This window comes from Prionailurus viverrinus, chromosome E1, assembly GCF_022837055.1.
Source record: "Prionailurus viverrinus isolate Anna chromosome E1, UM_Priviv_1.0, whole genome shotgun sequence".
NCBI lineage: Eukaryota > Metazoa > Chordata > Mammalia > Carnivora > Felidae > Prionailurus > Prionailurus viverrinus.
The window spans coordinates 38,595,970-38,617,683 of record NC_062574.1 but is presented as its reverse complement, the minus strand read 5'-3'; the positions used below and the strand labels follow the sequence as shown (position 1 = coordinate 38,617,683).

The window sequence follows — 21,714 nt, the reverse complement described above, 5'->3', positions numbered from 1 at the left end:
TTTTAAAGGCGCTTCTTCAAAAAGAAATAAAAGGGTGCTATTTAGTAACAGGAAAGCATATAAAAGTAAAATCTCACTGGTAAAAGTAAATATATAATTCAGGAAAGTCCAACATTGTGACAGTGGTGGGTAAAGCACATGTAAATCTGGCATAAAGGTTAAAAGAAGTAGCAAAAACAACTACAATAATTTGTCACTGGATACACAAGATGAAAAGATGTAAATTATGGTATCAAAAACAAAGTATAGGAGCAGGAAGAGAAACCTACAATACACAAAAAATAAAGAAGTGTAAGCATACCCTTAAAGAAAATCATCAAATCACAAAGCAAGCAAGAGAAGGAACAGAGGTATTACAAAACAGCCAGAAAACTAACCAAATGTCAACACTAAGTTGACACCTATTAATAATTACTTTAAATGTAAATGGAGTAAATTTTCCAATCAAAAGACACAGAGTGGCTGAATGGATTAAAAAGAAAACACAACTACACACTGACTCTAAATAGAGACTCACTTTAGGTTTAGGGACACTGTCCATGCAGAATAAAAGTGAAGGGATAGAAAAAGGCATTTCACACAAATGGAAACCAAAAGAAAGCTGTGGTAGCTATACTTTTATCAAACAAAACAAACTTTTAAGACAAAGACAGTAACAAGAGACAAAGGCGACTGTTACATAATGATGGAAATGTTATATACTGTTTATTAACACTTCTTAGTATTTATGTATCCAGCATAGGAGCATATAAAGATGCTTAAATTCCATACTTTTGACCAGATAACAGGCATTTACAGAATATTCTATCCCAAAGCAACAGAATATACATTCTTCTTAAGCATACAAGAACATACTCCAGGACCGATCACATGTTAGGGCACCAAACAAGTCTTAAGTTAGAAAATTGAATCCTATCAGGCATCTTTTCTGACCACAATGGTATGAAATTTAGAAAGCAATTACAAGAAGAAAATGGACAATCAGTTCACAAACATCTGGAGATTAAACAACATGCTACTGAACAACTAAAAGGTCAAAGAAGAAATCAAAGGAGAACTTTTTAAAAATCTTCAGATGGAAAAGGAAATACAACATATCAAAATTATAGGATGTAGCAAAAAGAAGTTCTAAGATGGAAGTTCATAGCAATAAATGCATACGTCTGAAAACAGGAAAGATAGGACACCTAAAGTAGTATAAGCAGCAAAATAAAAAACAAGTGGAACTACATCAAACTAAAAGTCTTCTGGAATGGGAAAAAGTTTGCAAATTAGAGATCTGATGAGGGGTTAATATCCAAAATACATAAAGAACTCATACAACTTGGGATGCCTGTGTGGCTCAGTTGGTTAAACCTCCAGCTCTTGATTTTGGCTCAGGTCATGATCTCACTGTGAGATTGAGCCCTACATCTGGAGAGCCTGCTTGGGATTCTCTCTCTGCCTCTCTCTCTGCCCCTCCCCTGCTCACGTGTGTGCTCTCTCTCACCAACTGAAACCAAAAAACAAATGTGTACAACTCAATAGCAAAAACCAAATTTAAAAATGGGCAAAGGAACAGAATAGACATTTTCCAAAGAAGATCTACAAACGGCCAACAGGTACATCAAGTGCTCAGCAGCACTAATCATTACAGAAATGCAAATTAAAACTACAATGAAGTATCACTTCATGCCTATTAGAATGGCTACCAACAAAAGACAAGACATAAAAAGTGTTGGCAAGGATATGGAATAAAGGGAACCCTTGTGCACTGTTGGTGGGAATGTAAACTGGTACAACCAGATGGCAGTTCCTCAAAAAATTAAAAATAGATGCATTACCATATGATGCAGCAATTTCATCTTTTGAAATACATCCAAGGAAAACAAAAACACTGTTGAAAAGATTATCTGCTACCCCATGTTCACAGCAGCATTATTTATAATAGCCAAGACACGGAAACATAAATGTACAATGATGGATGAATTATTCAGTCATAAAAAAGAAAATCCTATCATTTGTGACAACATGGGTGGACCCTCGGAGGATTATTGTATGATCTCACTTGTAAGATCTAAAAGAAAAAGAAACCAAACACTTAGATGTGGAATCTACAAAAAAAAAAAAAAAAAAAAAAAAAAAGCTAAACTCATAGAAAAAGAGACCAGATTTCTGGTTATCAGAGGCAGGGGGTGGGTGGAGGAATTTGATGAAGGTGGTCAAAAGGTACAAGCTTTTAGTTATAAGATAAATTAGTACTGGGAATATAATGTAAAACATGACTATAGTTAATTCTGCCATATGGTATATTTGAAAGTTATTGTAGATCCTAAGAGTTCTCAACACAAGGGAAAACTTTTTTTTCTTATATCTATAGGAGACAATGGATATTAACTTATTGTAATCATTTCACATGATAGGTAAATCCAGTCACTGCACCATATACATACACAGTGCTATTTATCAACTAGATCTCAAAAAAATTGGGAGAAAAAAAGAAACAACATCTCAAACAACCTAAATTTACACTGTAAGGACCCAGGGAAAAAAGAACAAAGCCCAAAGTTGGAAGGAAGGGAATAACAATGATCGGAACAGAAATAAGTGAAACAGACAACAACAACAAAAGAAAGGTCAATGAAACTAAGAGCTGTGTTTCTTTGAAAAAATAAGGATAAACATTTATTTAAATTTTTTTAAATGTATGTATTTATTTTGGGAGAGAGAGAGAGCAAGCAGGGGAGCAGCAGAAAGAGAGGGAGACAGAATCCCAAGCAGGCTCCACACTGTCAGCACAGAGCCTGATGTGGGGCTCGAACTCATGAACCATGAGACCATAACCTGAGCGGAAACCATGAGTTGGATGCTAAACCAACTGAGCCACCCAGGTGCCACATAAAATAGAGATAAACCTTTAGCCAGACTTATCCAAGGGAAAAAGAGGAAAGACTCAAATAAAATTGGAAATGAAAAAGGAGACATTACAACTAATAAATACCACAGAAATACAAAGGATCCTAAGAAACTACTATGAACAATTTTATGCCAACAAATTGAACAACCTACAAGAAATGGATAAATTCCTAAAAACATCAAATGTACCAGGATTTAGTCATGAAGAAATAGAAAACCGGAAAAACTAATTACAAGTAAGATTACATCAGTACTCAAAAACCATCCAACAAAAAGTCAGCTTCACTGGTAAATTCTACCAAACATTTAAAGAAGAATAGCAGTCCTTCTCAAACTCTTCCAAAAAACAGAAGAGGAAGAACACTTCCAAACTCATTCTAGAAGGCCAGCATGATGATGAACATCAATGCAAAATGAATATGGATGAACACTGATGTGAACGAAAATCCTTAACAAAATAATTAGCAAATGAGTTCAACAGTATATTAAAAGGATCACACACCATATGAAGTGGGATTTATTCCAGGAGTGCAAAGATGGTTCAACATCCACCAATCAATGTGATTCACATTAACAAAATGTAGGATAAAAATACGATCATCTCAACAGACACAAAGAAAGCATTTAATAAAATTCAACACCCATTCATGATAAAAACTCTCAACAAACTGTGTATAAAGGGAATGTACTCAATATAATAAAGGCCATATTTGATAAGCCCACAGCTAACATTATAGTCAAGGGTGAAAAGCTAAAGTGTTTCTTCTCATTTCAGTAACAAGACAATACCTACTCTCACTACCTTTATACATATACATATGTTGTATATATACACATATACAATATAGTAGTGGAAGTCCTAGCCAGACCAATTAGGTAAGAAAGAAAGCATTCAGGGGCACTTGGCTGGCTCAGTCAGTGGAGTATGTGACTCTTGACCTCAGGGTTGTGAGTTTAGGTTGCGTGCAGAGATTACTTAAAAATAAAATCTTTAGGGGCACCTGGGTGGCTCAGTTGGTTAAGTGTCAGACTTCAGTGCAGGTCACGATCTCATGGTTCATGAGCTCGAGCCCCACAATGGGCTTTGCACTGATAGCTTGGAGCCTGCTTCAGATCCTCTCTGCCCCTCTCCAGCTCACACTCTTTCTCTCAAAAAATAAATAAAAAAACAAAGCTGCAAGATACAAAATCAGTATACAAAAATCAGTTACCTTTTATATGCTAATAACTATAAGAAAGAGAAATTAAGACAACAATCCCATTTACAATGCTTCAAAAAGACAGCCATAAAAAATGAAATCTTGCAATTTGCAACATGGGTGATCTAGAGAATAGAATGCTAAGTTAAATCAGAGAAAGACAAATACCATATGATTTCACCTGTATGTGAATTAAAAAAAAAAAAAAAAAAGACAACAACAACAAAAAACAGACTCTTAAATACTCTGGCAACTGGTGGCTGCAATAGATAAAGCAGATTAAGAATATACTGATCTTGATAAGTACTGAGAAATTTATAGAATTATTGAATCGCTATACACCTGAAAGTAACATTGTATATTAATTATACTTGAATGATAATTCAGAAAAGAATAAAATACCTAGGAATAAACTTAACCAAGAAAGTGAAAAACCTGTACACTGAAAGCTACAGGACACCGATGAAAGAAAGACACAAATAAATGGGAAGATATTCCATGTTCAAGGATTGAAAGCATTAATACCGTTACCACCCAAGTGATCTACAGACTCAATGTAATCCCTATCAAAATCCCAATGGTATTTTCACACAAATAGAATAGTCACAAAATTTGTATGGAACCACAAAACACCTCAAATAACCAAAGTGATCCTTAAAAAGGAGAACAAAGCTGGAGACATCACACTTCCTGATTTCAAACTGTATTACAAAGCTATAGTATCAAAACAATATGGTACTGACGTAAAAGACACACAGATCAATGGAACAGAATAGAGAGCCAAGAAATAAACCCCCATATGTATTGTCAATTAATTTACAACAAGTGACCCAAGAATATTCAATAGGGAAAGGAGAGTTTCTTCAATAAATGGTGCTAGAAAAACTGGACAGCCACATTTCACAAGGATGAAACTGTAACCTATCTTACGCCATATGCAAATATCAACTCAAAATGAACTAAAGATTTGGATGTAAGACCCGAAATCATAAACTCCTAGAAGAAAACAGGGGGTAAGCTCCTTGCCATTGGTCTCAGCAATCATTTTTTTGGATATGACACCAAAAGCAAAAGCAACAAAAGCAAAAATCAGCAAGTGGTACCATACCAAGCTTCTGCACTGCCAAGGAAACTATCAACAAAATGAAAAGGCAATCTACCAAACAGGAGAAAATATCTGCAAATCAGATATCCGATACAGGATTAATATCCAAAATATATAAGGAACTCATACAACTTAATAGTAAAAAAAACCTATCCAATTAAAAAAATGGACAGAGGAACTGAATAGTTATTTTGCTAAAGACAACACACAAAGAGCCAAGAGGTATGCGAAAAGGTGTTCAACATCACTATCAGAGAAATGCAAATCCAAATCACCATGAGATGTCATCTTACGCTGATTAGAATAATGACTATTACCTTTTTTTTTTAAGTTTATTTTGAGAGAGCAAGTGAGCATGCATGCGAGTGGGGGAGGGGCAAAGAGAGGGAGAGAGAATCCCAAGCAGGCTTGAAGTGGGGCTTGATCTTATGAACCGTGAGATCATGACCTGAGCCGGAATCAAGAGTTGGACACTTAACCCACTGGGTCACCCAGGCGCCCCAGAATAATGGCTATTATCAAAAACACAAGAGATACCAAGTGTTGGAGAGGATGGAGAGAAAAGGGAACACTTGTGCATTGTTAGGGGGAATGTAAATTGGTGTAGCCACTAAGTAAAACAGTATTCAAAATAAATAAAACAGTATGGAGGTTCCTTAAAAACTTAAGAACACCAAATGACCCAGAAGTGAAAAGAAATCACTACCTCAAAAAGATACATGCACCCTCATGTTCACTGCAGCATTATTTAAAATAGCAAAGATACAGAAACAACCTAAGTGCCCATCCACAGATAAATGGATAAAGAAAAAAACATATATAAACAGGTATTATTCATCCATAGAAAAAAAAGGAAATCCTGCCATCTATAACAGCATGGATGGCTTTGAGGGCATTGTGGTAAGTGAAATAAGTCAAAGAAAGACAAATAATGTATGATCTCACTTATATGTGGAATCTAAAACACCAGACTCACAGACACAGAGAATAGAATAGTGGTTGCCAAAGGTGGGCGTGAAGGTGCTCAAAAGGTACAAACTTCCAATTATAAGATAAATAAGTTCTGGGGATATAATATACAGCATGGAAACTATAGTTAACAATACTATATTGCATATTTGAAAGTTGCAAAAAATCAACCTTAAAAGTTATTAACAAAAAATTTGTAACTATGTCAAGTGATATTAACTAAACTTACTGTGGTAATCATTTTGCAATATATAAATATATCAAGGGGCGCCTAGGTGGATCATTCGGTTAGGTGTCTGACTCTGGATTTTGGTTCAGGTCATGATGTCATGGTTCATGAGTTCCAGCCCTGCATCAGGCTCTGCACTGACAGTACAGAGCCTACTTGGGATTCTCTCTCTGCCCCTCTCCCACTCTTGCTCACTCTCTCTCAAAAAAAATAAACGTAAAAAAAAATACATACATATATATGTGTGTGTGTGTGTATATATATATACACACACACACACATATATATAAACATGTCAAATCATTACACTGTACACCTTAAATGATTTTATTACGTGTGCTGAAGCAAGCACCTATACACCTTAAACAAATACAATGTTATATGTCAATTTTATCTCAAACAAAAAAATCAATAAACAATAAAAACTGGGATAAGAAGATATCAACTTTGAGAGAATTGTTTCTTTGAAGGAGGAAAAAAATGGACTGCAGGGAGGGCAGAGGGGATTTTAACTCTTATTTTTAAACAAAAAAGGTGTAAAGCACACATATAACTGTTAGCATCTGCTACTTTTAGATGGTGAAGATAGAGCTATTATTTTTTATCCTTTTACGTATTTCTAAAATATTTAAAACGAAAAAGCCAGTCATTATAGACCAATGGATGTGCCTGCATGGTTCCCTAGGACCTCATCCTGGCTTCTCTGGGAGAAGAAGTACCTGGCCTTCGCTTCTTCGGCCCATACTCCATGATGCTGTCACTGTGTTGAGACAGTGTCTCATCATTTCCACTCTCCATCTCTTCATTTCCAATATCATCTTCGTAGCCAGTCTTTTCTTTAATTCGATCACCCAGGGCACTTTTTAACATCTATTGAGAAAATACTTTTTAACATCTTTCATTGATTTCAGCAGAATGCAAGTAAGAAAGAGTAGACAGAATCTTTAAAAAGCTTCTTCTTGGGGCGCCTGGGTGGCTCAGTCGGTTAAGCATCCGACTTCAGCTCAGGCCACGATCTCACGGTCCGTGAGTTTGAGCCCCGCATCGGGCTCTGGGCTGATGGCTCGGAGCCTGGAGCCTGCTTCCGATTCTGTGTCTCCCTCTCTCTCTGCCCCTCCCCCGCTCATGCTCTGTCTCTCTCTGTCCCAAAAATAAATAAACGTTGAAAAAAAAAAATTTTAAAAAAAAAATTTTTTTTAAAAAGTAAATAATTAAGTGAATAACTTTCATCAGAATTCAACAAAAATCTGGTTAAATCCATACCAAATTTGGTTATATCATGAAAGGCTAGGTGGAGACGACTTCTCATCCTATGTCCTATCTGCCTGATTAATGGAACATTTTTACAGTAATTAAGACACAACTAATTTTAGTACCTTAGCTTAGCTTCCATCTTCGACTGGAAGACCACTTAAATACTCACCAACTATGGCAATTGCAATATAGATAAAAAACAAGACTTGCCCAATCTAGTTCAGAGAGCCGTTGAGAGAGTTTCTCGGAAACTGCGTGTATTTCTTGTTCTGTTAACCTCTTCCTTGCCCTCTGGGAGAAGGGTGAATCCCAGGATGAGACTGTAGGTCTACCTTCATATCTGTAATAAAATGACCATGTGACATTTAAGTAGCCAAGTAACATTACTTAGACAAAATAGTCTAAGTAATAGTAACAGTCTAAGTAATAGTAATAGTAATATTACTATTACTATACTAAGTAATAGTAATAGTCTAAGTAATAGTATACTATACTAAGTATACTAAGTATACTAAGTATAGTATACTATACTAAGTAATAGTAATAGTCTAATGCATGCTTTAACAGATTCATACTGGTCTTCACAGCTAAGGTCAGAGAGTACACACCTTTCTTCAAATCCCTTTGCAAACAGACTAAAAACAGAGTGCAGTAATATTACCTTTTTCCTGTGGGAAGTTTCCTTGTCCTAGGGCTTTGGATCTGAGCTGAAACCATTTCCTGTTTGCTATCTTTAGGCAACTTAGAAGTTAAGAGAACTCTATTATCTGATTCCTGTTAAAAACAAAGAGTTGATTTGAAAAGGATACAAAGATGTCACATAAAAACATTTTCGGTGGGGGAGGAAAAGGGAGGTCCTATGGCACACAACTAGGTACCTTTATTCTCCACGTTTTACTTTTTTAAACATATTTGTCAAAATACTCTCTTGATCCTCAATACCAAAGGAACAAATGTCTATAAACATGTACTCAGACAAAAAGTGTGGGTCAGGATGCCATTCAAATATAAAGGCAGGTGAGGTGTTCTCCAACAAGAAAATTCAAGGGTTATGGCTAAACCTGGACAATGAAAAAGTGATCAAATCACAAGTGGTGAGTACTAAAATAATTCTCTTTGGTATCAAGAAGTCAACAGAAACTGTCTAAAATTGAAACAGTTAAAAATCAAACGTTATGAATATAAATGCTTAACATTTTTAACAATTTATTTCTTAACTTCAGAGGAAATCTTATGAAGAGACATTTGATGTTTAAGAATCTCTTCACTTTAGGGTGCCTGGGTAGCTCAGTCGTTTAAGTGTCCGACTTCAGCTCGGGTCATGATCTCATGGTTTGTGGGTTTGAGCCCCACGTCGGGCTCTGTGCTAACTAAGAGCTCAGAGCCTGGAGCCTGCATTGGATTCTGTGTCTCCCTCTCTCTCTGCCCCTCCCCTACTTGTGCTCTGTCTCTCTCTCTCAAAAATAAATAAAACATTTTAAAAAGTTAAAAAAAAAAAAAAAGAATCTCTTCAACTTCACTTATGTGTTTCTTGTGTAAGTGAAATTAAATTTAACGCTTTTTAGTAAATAACAAGTATAAAAACAATCACATTTTTAAAAACTTATTATTGAAGTTTAAGTGTCCTGCTGAAGAATTATTTCAAAAGGAGTATTCCCATTTAAATGCCACTCAGGTCAGGAAATAGAATACTACCAGCAACTCAGAAGCCCTTCTACCACCCCTCTCTAAAAGTCCCCCAAATGTAATCATAATCCTAGGATCCCTTTTTTCTAACTTATCCACCTTCCTACCTGAATAGATGCACAGAATGTTTAGAATGATGGCCACCTAATGCTAATGATGCTCATTTCATCTTCATACTTCTATGTACTCTGAATTTTTTAATAATGAAAATGTATCATTGTTTATAAATTCACCACCTGCATATCCCTACATGTTCGTTTCTAGGAGGATAGGGACAGGATAATTATAAAAATGGATTTTTTTCTTCCTAAAGTACAGTAGAAGCAAAAAGACCAAGATATTACTAGCAGTTCACACTGGATAATAGGAATACGGATGAAAGGTTGTTTTTCATACTTTCTTATTAAACTTTCAGTGATTTAACTAGGGACATAGAATACGGGTTCTGAAACTAGAATATTGAATTTAAAAAAAAAGGTGTTTTTTTTTTTTTAATGTTTATTTATATTTGAGAAAGAGAGAAAGTGAGAAAGAGCGCGTGTGTGAGCACGCCTGAGCAAGAGAGGGGCAGAGAGAGACAGAATCGGAAGCAGTCTCCAGGCTCTGAGCTGTCAGCACAGAACCCAACAAGGGGCTCGAATTCATGAGCCGTGAGATCATGACCTGAGCCAAAGCCGGACGCTCAACCAACTGAGCCACCCAGGTGCCCCTAGAATACGGAGTTCAAATCCCGACTCTACAGTTGTTGTGTGACCTCAGACTAGATACTTAATCTCTTTATATCAGCTTCCCCTTGGGAAATTAAAAAAAAAGTACCTACTCCACAGCTGTTGAGGAGTAAATTACTCAATACCAGTAAAGTACCTAGAACTGTGCATGACACAAAATAAACAATGTGTCATTAGTTCTTACTATTTTCCTTTCTATACATTCACCCCCACTGTTCTAGAGTAAGAACATGTAAGTATACCCAGAGGCAAAATTTAAGAAGTACGGTGCTTGGGTTAGTGCAGTGTCTATAATTACCATTCTAGCAGAGACGTCTTTAAATTGATAGACATCCATCTCATTGAAAGTAAGCTTTTCCACTTACCACAGAAAATGCAGTGCCCTCTCCAGTAGAATTCACAGCAGGGGAGATGTGACTTGAGCGCAAGTATTCTTTTCCTATGGGACAGGGTGCTCGAGGCTCTGAAGGGTGGTAGGGTGGATGTAAAGGAATAGCTGATTGAATAGGCTCCCCTAGTTTCCTAGCACTTGGAATCACATCCACAGAAGGAATTTCCACTAAGTAGCAAAAATAAAGTGGACATTAAGATGAAACTGTAAGAAACACATCATTTGATATATATACATGCCTATAGGTACTAAAAACCTAAATGGCTGGAATACAGCTACAGAAATTATGGTTCACCCACAGGTTATACAGCTAGTTCGCCATTAACAATGACTTTATGTAATACTAATAAAAATCCCAGACATAACAGTAAGAAATGAGAATATTTTTCAAATTGCTATGTTTTGTCATTCCTTAATAACTGGAAGACCGTAAACTGATGTGCTAACATATGAGAAACTTGTATTGTCCTAAAGTCTTTGAGAGAAGAGTTAGAAAATAGCAGATGCACAACATGTGACCAAAAACCATCTTAAGAAATCAGAACTCATAATAGGAAATGTTTACAAATATAATCATGTAAAACCAAAAAGAATCACATAAAGCATAAAGCAACAAAAGTGAAAAGACTAATAGCATCCGAAAGTATCCCAGGAAACAACTTTTGGCTCTAACTCACAGCAGTAGTGTCACTAATAACACGTTACTACTCACTGTCTTCAACAAAGGATGTCCTACTCTTGGACAAAAAACTAGATGAGGGAGGGTGTAGCACTTCTTCATGTAATAGAGTTGGGGCTTTTTTGGACTGCATTTGGTTAGGGCCTTCGGTACCTAGAAAAGAAAATATTAAAAAGAATTTTTTTACTGCCGAATGATATACTAAAAACCAAGAATTTTGTATCCAGAGGATATAAATCTCAGGAATGACGTAATCCTAGAACTATGTTGGTCTGATTGTTCAAACTACCCATTACTTTTAATAACCACCAGAGAGTAAGATCTAGTTCTATAGCCCAGAACCATTTATACAAATTAAAAACAAAGCTTCACATCACATTGCTTTGCTTTAGAAAAATAGGTGCCACAAAAACAGACACATAGATCAAAAGAACAGAAAAGAGAGCCCAGAAATAAACCCCATGCTTATATGGTCAATTAATCTACAACAAAGGAGGTAAGAATATACAATGGGGAAAGGATAGTCTCTTCAATAAACGATGGTAGGAAAACTGGACAGCTATATGCAAAAGAATGAAACACCATACACAAAAATTACCTCAAAATGGATTAAACAACTAAGTGTGAGACATGAAACCACAAAATTCCCAGAAGAAAACATATGCAGTAATCTCTTTGACATCAGCCTTAGCAGCAGTTTTCTGATAGGTCTCCTCAGGCAAGGGAAACAAAAGCAAAAAATAAACTATTGGGATTACACTAAAATAAAAACTTTCTGCACAGCAAAGGAAACCATCAACAAAATAAAAAAACTACTGAACAGGAGAAGATATTTGCAAATGATATATCTTTTTTTTTTAATTTTTTTTTCAACGTTTATTTATTTTTGGGACAGAGAGAGACAGAGCATGAACGGGGGAGGGTCAGAGAGAGAGGGAGACACAGAATCGGAAACAGGCTCCAGGCTCCGAGCCATCAGCCCAGAGCCCGACGCGGGGCTCGAACTCACGGACCGCGAGATCGTGACCTGGCTGAAGTCGGACGCTTAACCGACTGTGCCACCCAGGCACCCCAACAAATGATATATCTTATAAAAGATTAATATCCACAATATATAAAGAACTTTATAACTCAACATCAAAATCCAAAAAAAAATCCAATTAAAAAATAGGCATAGGACCTGAATAGATGCTTTTCCAAAGAAAACATACAGATGGCCAACAGACACAAGAAAAGGTGCTCAACATCACTAATCATCAAGGGAAATACATATCAAAATTACAATGAGCTATCACTTTATACTTGTTAGAAAGGCTTGAATCAAAAAGACAAAAAGTAAGTGTTGGCAAAGATGTGGAGAAAAAGGACCTCTTGTGCACTGTTGGTGGAAATGTAAATTGGTACAGCCACTATGGAAAATAGTATGAGCGTTCCTCAAAAAATAAATAAATAAAAACAGAAATCCCTTATGTTCCAGTAATTCCACTACTGCATATTTACCCCCAAGAAAACAATAACACTAACTTGAAAAGATATATGCACCCATATTTACTGCAGTATTTACAATAGCCAAATATGGAAACAAACCCACTGTCCATTGATAAATGAAGGAATAAAGATGTGGCGCGCGTACACACACACACACACACACACACACACACACACACACACAGAGGAGTATTAGTCATAAAAAATGAGATCTTGCCTGGGAATGCAAGCTGGTGCAGCCACTCCGGAAAACAGTATGGAGGTTCCTCAAAAAACTAAAAATAGAACTACCCTACGACCCAGCAATTGCACTACTAAGCATTGATCCACGGGGTACAGGTGTGCTTTTTCAAAGAGACACATACACCCCCAGGTTTATAGCAGCACTATTAACAATAGCCAAAGTATAGAAAGAGCCCAAATGTCCATCGATGGATGAATAAAGAAGATGAGGTGTATATACACAATGGAGTATTACTCGGCAATCAAAAAGAATGAAATCTTGCCATTTGCAACTACGTGGATGGAACTGGAGGATATTATGCTAAACAAAATTAATCAGAGAAAGACAAATATCATATGACTTCACTCATATGAGGACTTTAAGAGACAAACAGATAAACATAAGGGAAGGGAAGCAAAAATAATATAAAAACAGGGAGGGGGACAAAACATAAGAGACTCTTAAATATGGAGAACAAACTGAGGGTTGCTGGAGGGGTGGTGGAAGGGGGGATGGGCTAAATGGGTAAGGGGCATTAAGGAATCTACTCCTGAAATCATTGTTGCACTATATGCTAACTAATTTGGATGTAAATTAAAAAAATAAAATAAAAAAAAAGGAGAGCTTGCTATTTACAACATGGGTAGACTTAGAGAGTATCACACTAAGTGAAATAAGTCAGAGAAAGACAAATACCATACGATTTCACTTATATATGGAATCCAAAAAACAAAGCAAAAGAACAAACAGAAAAAGAAGAAAAAGATGCATAAATACAGAGAACTGATGGTTTCTATACAGGAAGTAGTAGGGGGATGGGCAAAATGGGTAAAGAGGAGTGGGAGGCACACAGGCTTCCAGTTATGGACTGAAAAGTCCCAGGGATGAAAGGAACCTCATAGGGAATATAGTCAACAGAATTAATAATAATGTATGGTGACAAATGGTAACTATACTTGGGGTGAGCATAGCGTAACATATATAGTTGTCAAATCACTATGTTGTACACCTGAAACTAATGTAATATTGTGTCAACTATACTTCAATTAAAAAAAAATCAAAATAACAAAAAAAAAAAAAAAAAAAGGAAAAATATTCCATGCTCCTGGATAGGAAAAACAAATATTGTTAAAATGTCAATACTACCCAAGGCAATTTACATATTCAATGCAATCCCTAACAAAGTAACACCAGCATTCTTCACAGAGCTAGAACAAACAATCCTACAATTTGTATGGAAACAGAAAAGACCCCAGGTAGCCAAAGCAATCTTGAAAAAGAAAACCAAAGCTACAGACATCACAATCCCGGACTTCAAGCTGTACTACAAAGCTGTAATCATCAAGACAGTATGGTACTGGCACAAAAACAGACACTCAGATCAATTCAACAGAACAGAGAATCCAGGAATGGACCCACAAACGTATGGCCAACTCATCTTCGACAAAGCAGGAAAAGAATATCCAATGGCATAAGGATAGTCTCTTCAACAAATGGTGCTGGGAAAACAGGACAGCGACATGCAGAAGAATGAACCTGGACCACTTTCTTACACCAGACACAAAAATAAACTCAAAATGGATGAAAGACCTCAATGTAAGGCAGGAAGCCATCAAAATCCTCGAGGAGAAAGCAGGCAAAAACCTCCTTGATCTTGGCCACAGCAACTTCTTACTCAACACGTCTCCAGAGGCAAGGGAAACAAAAGCAAAAATGAACTATCGGGACCTCATCAAAATAAAAGCCTTCTGCACAGCGAAGGAAACAATCTGCAAGACTAAAAGGCAACCGACGGAATGGGAGAAGATATTTGCAAATGACACATCAGATAAAGGGTTAGTATCCAAAATCTATAAAGAACTTATCAAACTCAACACCCAAAACACAAATAATCCAGTGAAGAAATGGGCAAAAGACATGAATAGACACTTCTCCAAAGAAGACATCCAGATGGCCAACTGACACATGAAAAAATGCTCAACATCACTCATTATCAGGGAAATACAAATCAAAATCACAATGAGATACTACCCCACACCTGTCAGAATGGCTAACATTAACAACTCAGGCAACAACAGATGTTGGCAAGGATGTGGACAAAGAGGATCTCTTCTGCACTGCTGGTGGGAATGCAAACTGGTGAGCCCACTCTGGTAAACAGTATGGAGGTTCCTCAAAAATTGAAAATGGAACTACCCTAGACCCAGCAATTGCACTACTAGGTATTTATCCAAGGGGATACAGGGATGCTGTTTCAAAGGGGCGCATGCACCCCAATGTTTATAGCAGCGCTATTGACAATAGCCAAAGTATAGAAAGAGCCCACATGTCCACTGATGGATAAATGGATACAGAAGATGTGGTGTATATATATACAATGGAGTATTACTTGGCAATCAAAAAAAAAATGAAATCTTGCTGTTTGCAAATATGTGGACGGAACTAGAGGGTATTATGCTAAGCAAAATTAGTCAGAGACAAATCTCATATGACTTCACTCATATGAGGGCTTTAAGACACAGAACAGATGAACATAAGGGAAGGGAAGCAAAAATAATATAGAAACAGGGAGGGGGCCAAAACATAAAAGACTCTTAAATATAGAGAACAAACAGAGGGTTACTAGAGGGGCTGTGGGAGGACGATAGGCTAAATGGGTAAGGGGCATTAAGGAATCTACTCCTGAAATAACTGTTGCACTATATGCTAAATAATTTGGATGTAAATTAAAAAAATTTTTTTAAATTAAAAAAAAAAAGAAAACCACATAGATCGCCCTGCAAAAAAAAAAAAAAAAAAAAAAAAAAAGCAAAATAAAATTACTCATATGCCTTGCCTGCTTCAGATTCTGTGCCCCGCCCCTCCACGCCACCCCTGCTTGTGCTCTTTCAAAAATGAATAAACATTAAAAATTTTTTTTCTTAATGTTTATTTTTGAGAGAGAGAGTAATGTTTATTTTTGAGAGAGAGAGACAGAGACCGTGACTGGGGGAGAGGGAGAGAGAGAGAGAGACACACACACACAGAATCTGAATCAGGCTCCAGGCTCTGTGCTGTCAGCACAGAGACCGATGGGGGGCTCGAACCCACGAATGGTGAGATCATGACCCAAATGGACGTCAGACACTTAACCGACTGAGCCACCCAGGTGCCCCACTGTATGACTGTATTTTAAAAGAACATATGTGAGGGGCGCCTGGGTGGCTCAGTCAGTTGGGCATCTGACTTCAGCTCAGGTCACGATCTCACTGCTCGTGGGTTCGAGCCTTATGTCAAGCTCTGTGCTGACAGCTCAGAGCCTGGAGCCTTTCTCTGATTCTGTGTCTCCCTCTGTCTCTGCCTGCCCCTCTCCCGCTCACACACTGTCACTTTCTCTCAAAAATAAATAAACTTTAAAAACAAATAAAGAACATATGCAATGCACATTTGCATATCTGTAAGTAAAGAAATCAAAATGTTAATGGTGATTTTCTCTAGGTCAGAGGTTGGCAAACTATGGCCCAAGGTCCAAATCTGACTCACCAACTGTTTTTGTAAATAAAATGTGTGTGTGTGTGTGTTTTAAGATTTTATTTTTAAGCAATCTCTACATTCATCATGGGGCTCAAACTCACGACTCTGGGATCAAGAGTTGCATGCTGTACCGACTAAGCTAGCCAGGTGTGCCTAGCTTGTGTTTTACTGGAATATACTAATACAAATAGGTGCGAGAATTGTAGAAATGCTGTTCTGTGGGTATATCTCTGAGCTACGAATCCTGGTTGATACCATAATAAAAAATTTATAGGTCAAATTGTTTTGTCTAACTTTTGAATGCTTAATATTTAATCAGCTTTATAATGTTACTAGAGAGCTGTACTAAAATAGTTCTGAAATTGAGGGAATATCCACTTTGCTCCCTTAGAAATCTACAATACATAAACTTCCCACAAACAAAACAGACTTACGACTCCTCCTCTACAAATGACTATTTATCCCTTCTTCAATTTAATGAAAGACTTCACCATAAACTTACTCCTCACTTTGAAGGTATGAGAATGTATCCTGAAAACTCAGTTACTAAAGTGGTTAACTGACATAATCACACTAAAAGTGGAAAATTCACCTTGCACAAACTCCATGCAACGTATTTCAAGACACTGCATATTTTAAAATGTCTGACGTTCATTTGATGTCTCTTAAAATCCAGCAAACACCTCTTTTTATGCTCTCCTTTTCCACAACCCAGAGCAACAGGGCCATTTTCACATCAACATGTTTAAAATATGTGAATCTCACTCCATAACTTCATATTTTACACGAAGAGCATCTAAGATCTAATACTCAAAATTCATAACGTGGTCCACAATTTCTCTACTACCTAAACTAAATTTGTCATCAACTTGACTCCAGGCTAATTCATTTTTACCTGAGTCCATTTTTTCTTCAGTTTCTTGGATGACAAAGAAACTCATATGCTGTTTCTTTTTGATAAAATTTCTCCAAAATTTCATGCTTAGTTAACATTTGGCACTTTTAATTTGTCAGACTGAAAGTGACACACTCAAATTTCCTTATAATTTTTAGACTGTTTTAGGATATACTGTTTTATTACTGAAAAGTCTCTGCACTTGTCTACTGCAAGCATTAGTAAGTATAATAAACATATATGACATTTCATAAATAAGGGGGAACCCTGGGTAGGAAAAAATGGGTGAAGATGGTCAAAAGGTACAAATTTCCAGTTAAGTCATGGGAATAAAATACACAGCATGACTATAGTTAATACTATAAGTTGCTAGGAGAATAGATCTTAACAGTTGTCATCACTATCTACGGTGACAAATATTAACTAGACTTTTATTGGGACAGTCATTTCACAACACACGTAAACATAAAATCCATAGATTGTATATCTGAAACATAATGTTACATGTTCATTATATCTCAATTAAAAAAATAAGATTCATAGCCCAGAAATTGAAGCCTAAGTTAGATGCCTATGAATGTATACGGTGACAGTTATCTGATGACTTAAATCCAAATATAAAAGGAAGTTACCATAGCCCTTAATGACACCAAACCAAAACACCTCAGCCTGGCTTTTCTCTCAACCTTTTCTCTTTTGCCTTAATTGCATTATAACCCGAATAGTTAAAATCTGAAAACAACTCACTTACAGATGCAACCTTTCTACACGGTAGTTGCTATCACAGAACACCATTTCTAAAATCATAGTCCCTTCCATCTTCTGTCAATCCACCTGACTCTCTTCCTTCAAGAAGCATTCTTTTGTTACTTTCAATTGACTCTGGTCATTCTGTTACTTCGCTCATCCCAGTGGCAAGTACATGCCTTTAGTCTACTGTCTAACCTTCCATATTGAGGTTCTTTGAACATTAATTCCTTGGATTTCAATGTCTATTCTTTGGAACCAAAGTACTAATGCTCAAAGGGATTTCTCAGATGGTTTTGCTGAATTCTCCAATTTCACATGTTAAGAAACGGGCTCAGGAAAGATAAGGGCCTTGTCCAAAGTCACATAGCCAGTAGCTGAGTCTGGATGAGAATTTGGCCACTGGATTCCCAATTTAATATACTTAATGCCTATCCAGCATTCCTGTTCTTCCATTAAAAAAATACAAACCACAACTTATTTTGGGCTTGGTGTTCTGAGAAGCTCTAAAATACTAAGATGAATATGATTAATTTTACTATGTATTTCACTTACTTGTCTTACTTATTGGCTGCCTCCCCAAGCAGAATACAAGCTCCATGAGGAAAGGGATTGGTGTCTATTTTGTTAACCACTATAACACCACTGCTTGGCACAGGGAAAGCACTAAATATTTGCTGAATGAGTCTGGTGTGGCTACTGTCCCTGTAACTCACAGTTTATAAAACAAACATACTCAAAATTATTATACAATGTGAGAATAGTATTACCAAAATAAGATGAGAAGGCCACAGTGTAGAAATAGAGCCTCAGAATCTAGGCATGTGGGGGAGGCTGGGCTTTGTAGGGTGAATTTGCCAGCAATAGAGATGAAGAAAGAGCACCCCAGCAGAAGAAACAACATGAAGGCAGAAAAGAGCATGACAACTAAGGTAGGCAGGACAGGAAGTGGGATGAAGGACAGGAAGGTACGAGGCTCAAAATGGGCCTCAAAGATATTCAGGCTTACTGTGTATGAGCAGCAGACTCTTGGAAATGTAGCCTGATCCCTGGAAGAAGAACTGCCACTGGATATACTGACTTGTTGTTTGAAACCATGAAAAGAGTGAGTCATCCAGTTTAGGAAAACTATACTTAGGGGGTAATCTGAAGGTGAGTAGACTATTAAGTTGCATTCAGAATTCTCTTCTCAGGGTATCAGGTCCCACATATTATATGACAAACTTGCTCATGTGCCTATAACTCCTACTTGTTTGATTTCAGGTAACTGTTCATATTTAGGTTAATCATGGTATACTCTGGAAATTCAATTCTAAGGTCGAGTTACAACTCTCTCTATTCTTCTCAACTGTAAACATTCCTAAGAATAACTATTTTTATTTTCATAGTTGTATGCTGAATAACAGGTATCTGAAGTTTACTTACCATTACTTCTTAGAGAAAAGGTGTGTGCTGTGTCTCCGAGTCTAATTACTTCACCAGTGGATTCTGTTTCATCTCCATCCCAAGAGGGGCCCAAAGCCTCAGATGACAAGGAGCACCTGAAAGAATTCCCTTACTTACTTGGGCCCAGCCTAACCCGAGGGCCCCTCCTGACGAAAGCTGCTTTAAACAGCCTGCCTATGAGTATTCAGACTGCTCATTGCTACGTGCAGAAAAAGGGCAAGACACTCCCTTCTGTTGCTTATCACTTTTTGGTGTTTATCTGTTTTAACTCATATACGTATGGTAGAAATAGCCGTGTAGAAAGTGTCAAGCATTAAATGCATAGGAGAATACACACAGAGAACAATAAACATTGGATACTCTACGGGTGTGGGGGTGGAATCTGGGTAGGGTATGAATTTTGCATTAAATATCCTTGCATTGCTTCACTTTTGCACTGTAAAAAAAATCTAATAATAAAAAAAAAAGTCAAGAAATTCATCTCATGGTGGTCTCCTTTAAGACAGGTTTTCCACAATGTACTATACCTAAACAGGAAGATATTGCCTGTGTCTTTCAAATCATGACAAATTCCATAAAAAAAATGGAAAGTCATACATTTAAAAGTCATAGCATTATGTTCAACCCATAGGTAGATACCATCAAATCTGTAATGACATTATATTTTGTCTATAAAAGTTGCAGGTATTTTAAAACTCTGATATTTGTTAATGAGTTAATGTTACTGATTCATGAGGATACAGTAACGAGTGATTTTATACTGCTGGTGAGTGTATAAACTGTCATGGCCTTTTCAGAAAGCAGTCTGGCAACTTTTAATAGGCTTACAACATTCATACTCTTTGGATGTAGCTTAAAGAGCAAACAAAAGCATGTATCACATTTTCAAAAACTATAAAAAAACTCAGAAACATCCACCTCCACTTTAGAGGACTGGTTTAGCCCATTGTGAAGCACCTATATGGTCTGTTATACAGGGATTAAAAATTATTATAAAGAATTTAACAACTCGGAAAAAGACTTAATATGTAAAATTTTTAAATGCGGGAAACAAAACTATGTAAACGATATGACTAAGTAAAAAAAAAACAAAACAAAACATTATAAAAAAGACTCAAGTAGGGGCGCCTGGGTGGCACAGTCGGTTAAGCGTCCAACTTCAGCCAGGTCACGATCTCGCGGTCCGTGAGTTCGAGCCCCACGTCAGGCTCTGGGCTGATGGCTCAGAGCCTGGAGCCTGTTTCCGATTCTGTGTCTCCCTCTCTCTCTGCCCCTCCCCCGTTCATGCTCTGTCTCTCTCTGTTCCAAAAAATAAATAAACATTGAAAAAAAAAAATTAAAAAAAAAAAAAAGACTCAAGTATAACAAAACATTAACAAGCCTTTGTTTAGTTCTGAATGGTAGAGCTCATCTTTTTTTTTTTTCACTTGTTTTTTATTTCTTCGTACTTTCCAGGATTTCTACAGGGAACATAAACTATTTTGATGACCAAGGGAAAAATAAAAAAATATGCAGGTGCACTTAACCAACTAAGCCACCCAGGCACCCCACTAAAGACGTATTTTGGAAAGGGGCACCTGGGTGACTCAGTTAAGCATCCGACTCCAGCTACGGTCATGACCTCACTGCTCATGAGTTTGAGCCCTGCGTTGGGCTCTGTGCTGACAGCTCAGAGCCTGGAGCCTGCTTCCAATTCTGCATCTTCCTTTCTCTGTCCCTCTCCCACTCACGCTCCCTTTTCTCTCAACAATAAATAAATGTTTAAAAAAAAATTGTTTTTTTAAAAAGATGTATTTTGGAATAAAAGAACTAACTAGAAAGAAGAAAATACACAGGTGTTTAATACTGAGACTTAAGTATTACATATAGCTCAAGGTTCTTAAAATTCTGTCAGGGAGATATAAAATATGAGAAGGGGGGGCGCCTGGGTGGCGCAGTCGGTTGGGCGTCCGACTTCAGCCAGGTCACGATCTCACGGTCCGTGAGTTCGAGCCCCGCGTCAGGCTCTGGGCTGATGGCTCGGAGCCTGGAGCCTGTTTCCGATTCTGTGTCTCCCTCTCTCTCTGCCCCTCCCCCGTTCATGCTCTGTCTCTCTCTGTCCCAAAATAAATAAAAAACGTTGATAAATAAATAAATAAATAAAATAAAATATGAGAAGGTACTGAGATTTTCCCATCAGTTTGTTTTGTTTTTTGCTGTCATTGTGGTATATTGTGTGCCAATTCTTAGAAGGAAAAAGCATAACTTGTTTTGATTAAATTCATAGA

The 21,714-nt window shown here is 37.0% G+C and overlaps 1 protein-coding gene across 2 annotated transcripts in view; it reads right to left on the bottom strand.

Annotated features, from left to right (window-relative positions):
- CEP95 (centrosomal protein 95) overlaps positions 1–21,714 on the bottom strand; it is a 44,279-nt gene that overhangs the window by 11,097 nt on the left and 11,468 nt on the right. For both annotated transcript variants that reach the window (XR_007146938.1, XM_047833142.1), the window contains exons 6-11: positions 19,427–19,542; positions 11,169–11,288; positions 10,431–10,624; positions 8,313–8,425; positions 7,862–7,991; positions 7,117–7,267 (exon numbers count right to left, since the gene is read on the bottom strand). Coding sequence is in view for 1 of the 2 variants with exons in the window: in XM_047833142.1 (XP_047689098.1) it covers positions 7,117–7,267; positions 7,862–7,991; positions 8,313–8,425; positions 10,431–10,624; positions 11,169–11,288; positions 19,427–19,542 (824 nt within the window). In the remaining variant the exon portion in view is untranslated. The remainder of the gene's footprint in view (positions 1–7,116; positions 7,268–7,861; positions 7,992–8,312; positions 8,426–10,430; positions 10,625–11,168; positions 11,289–19,426; positions 19,543–21,714) is intronic.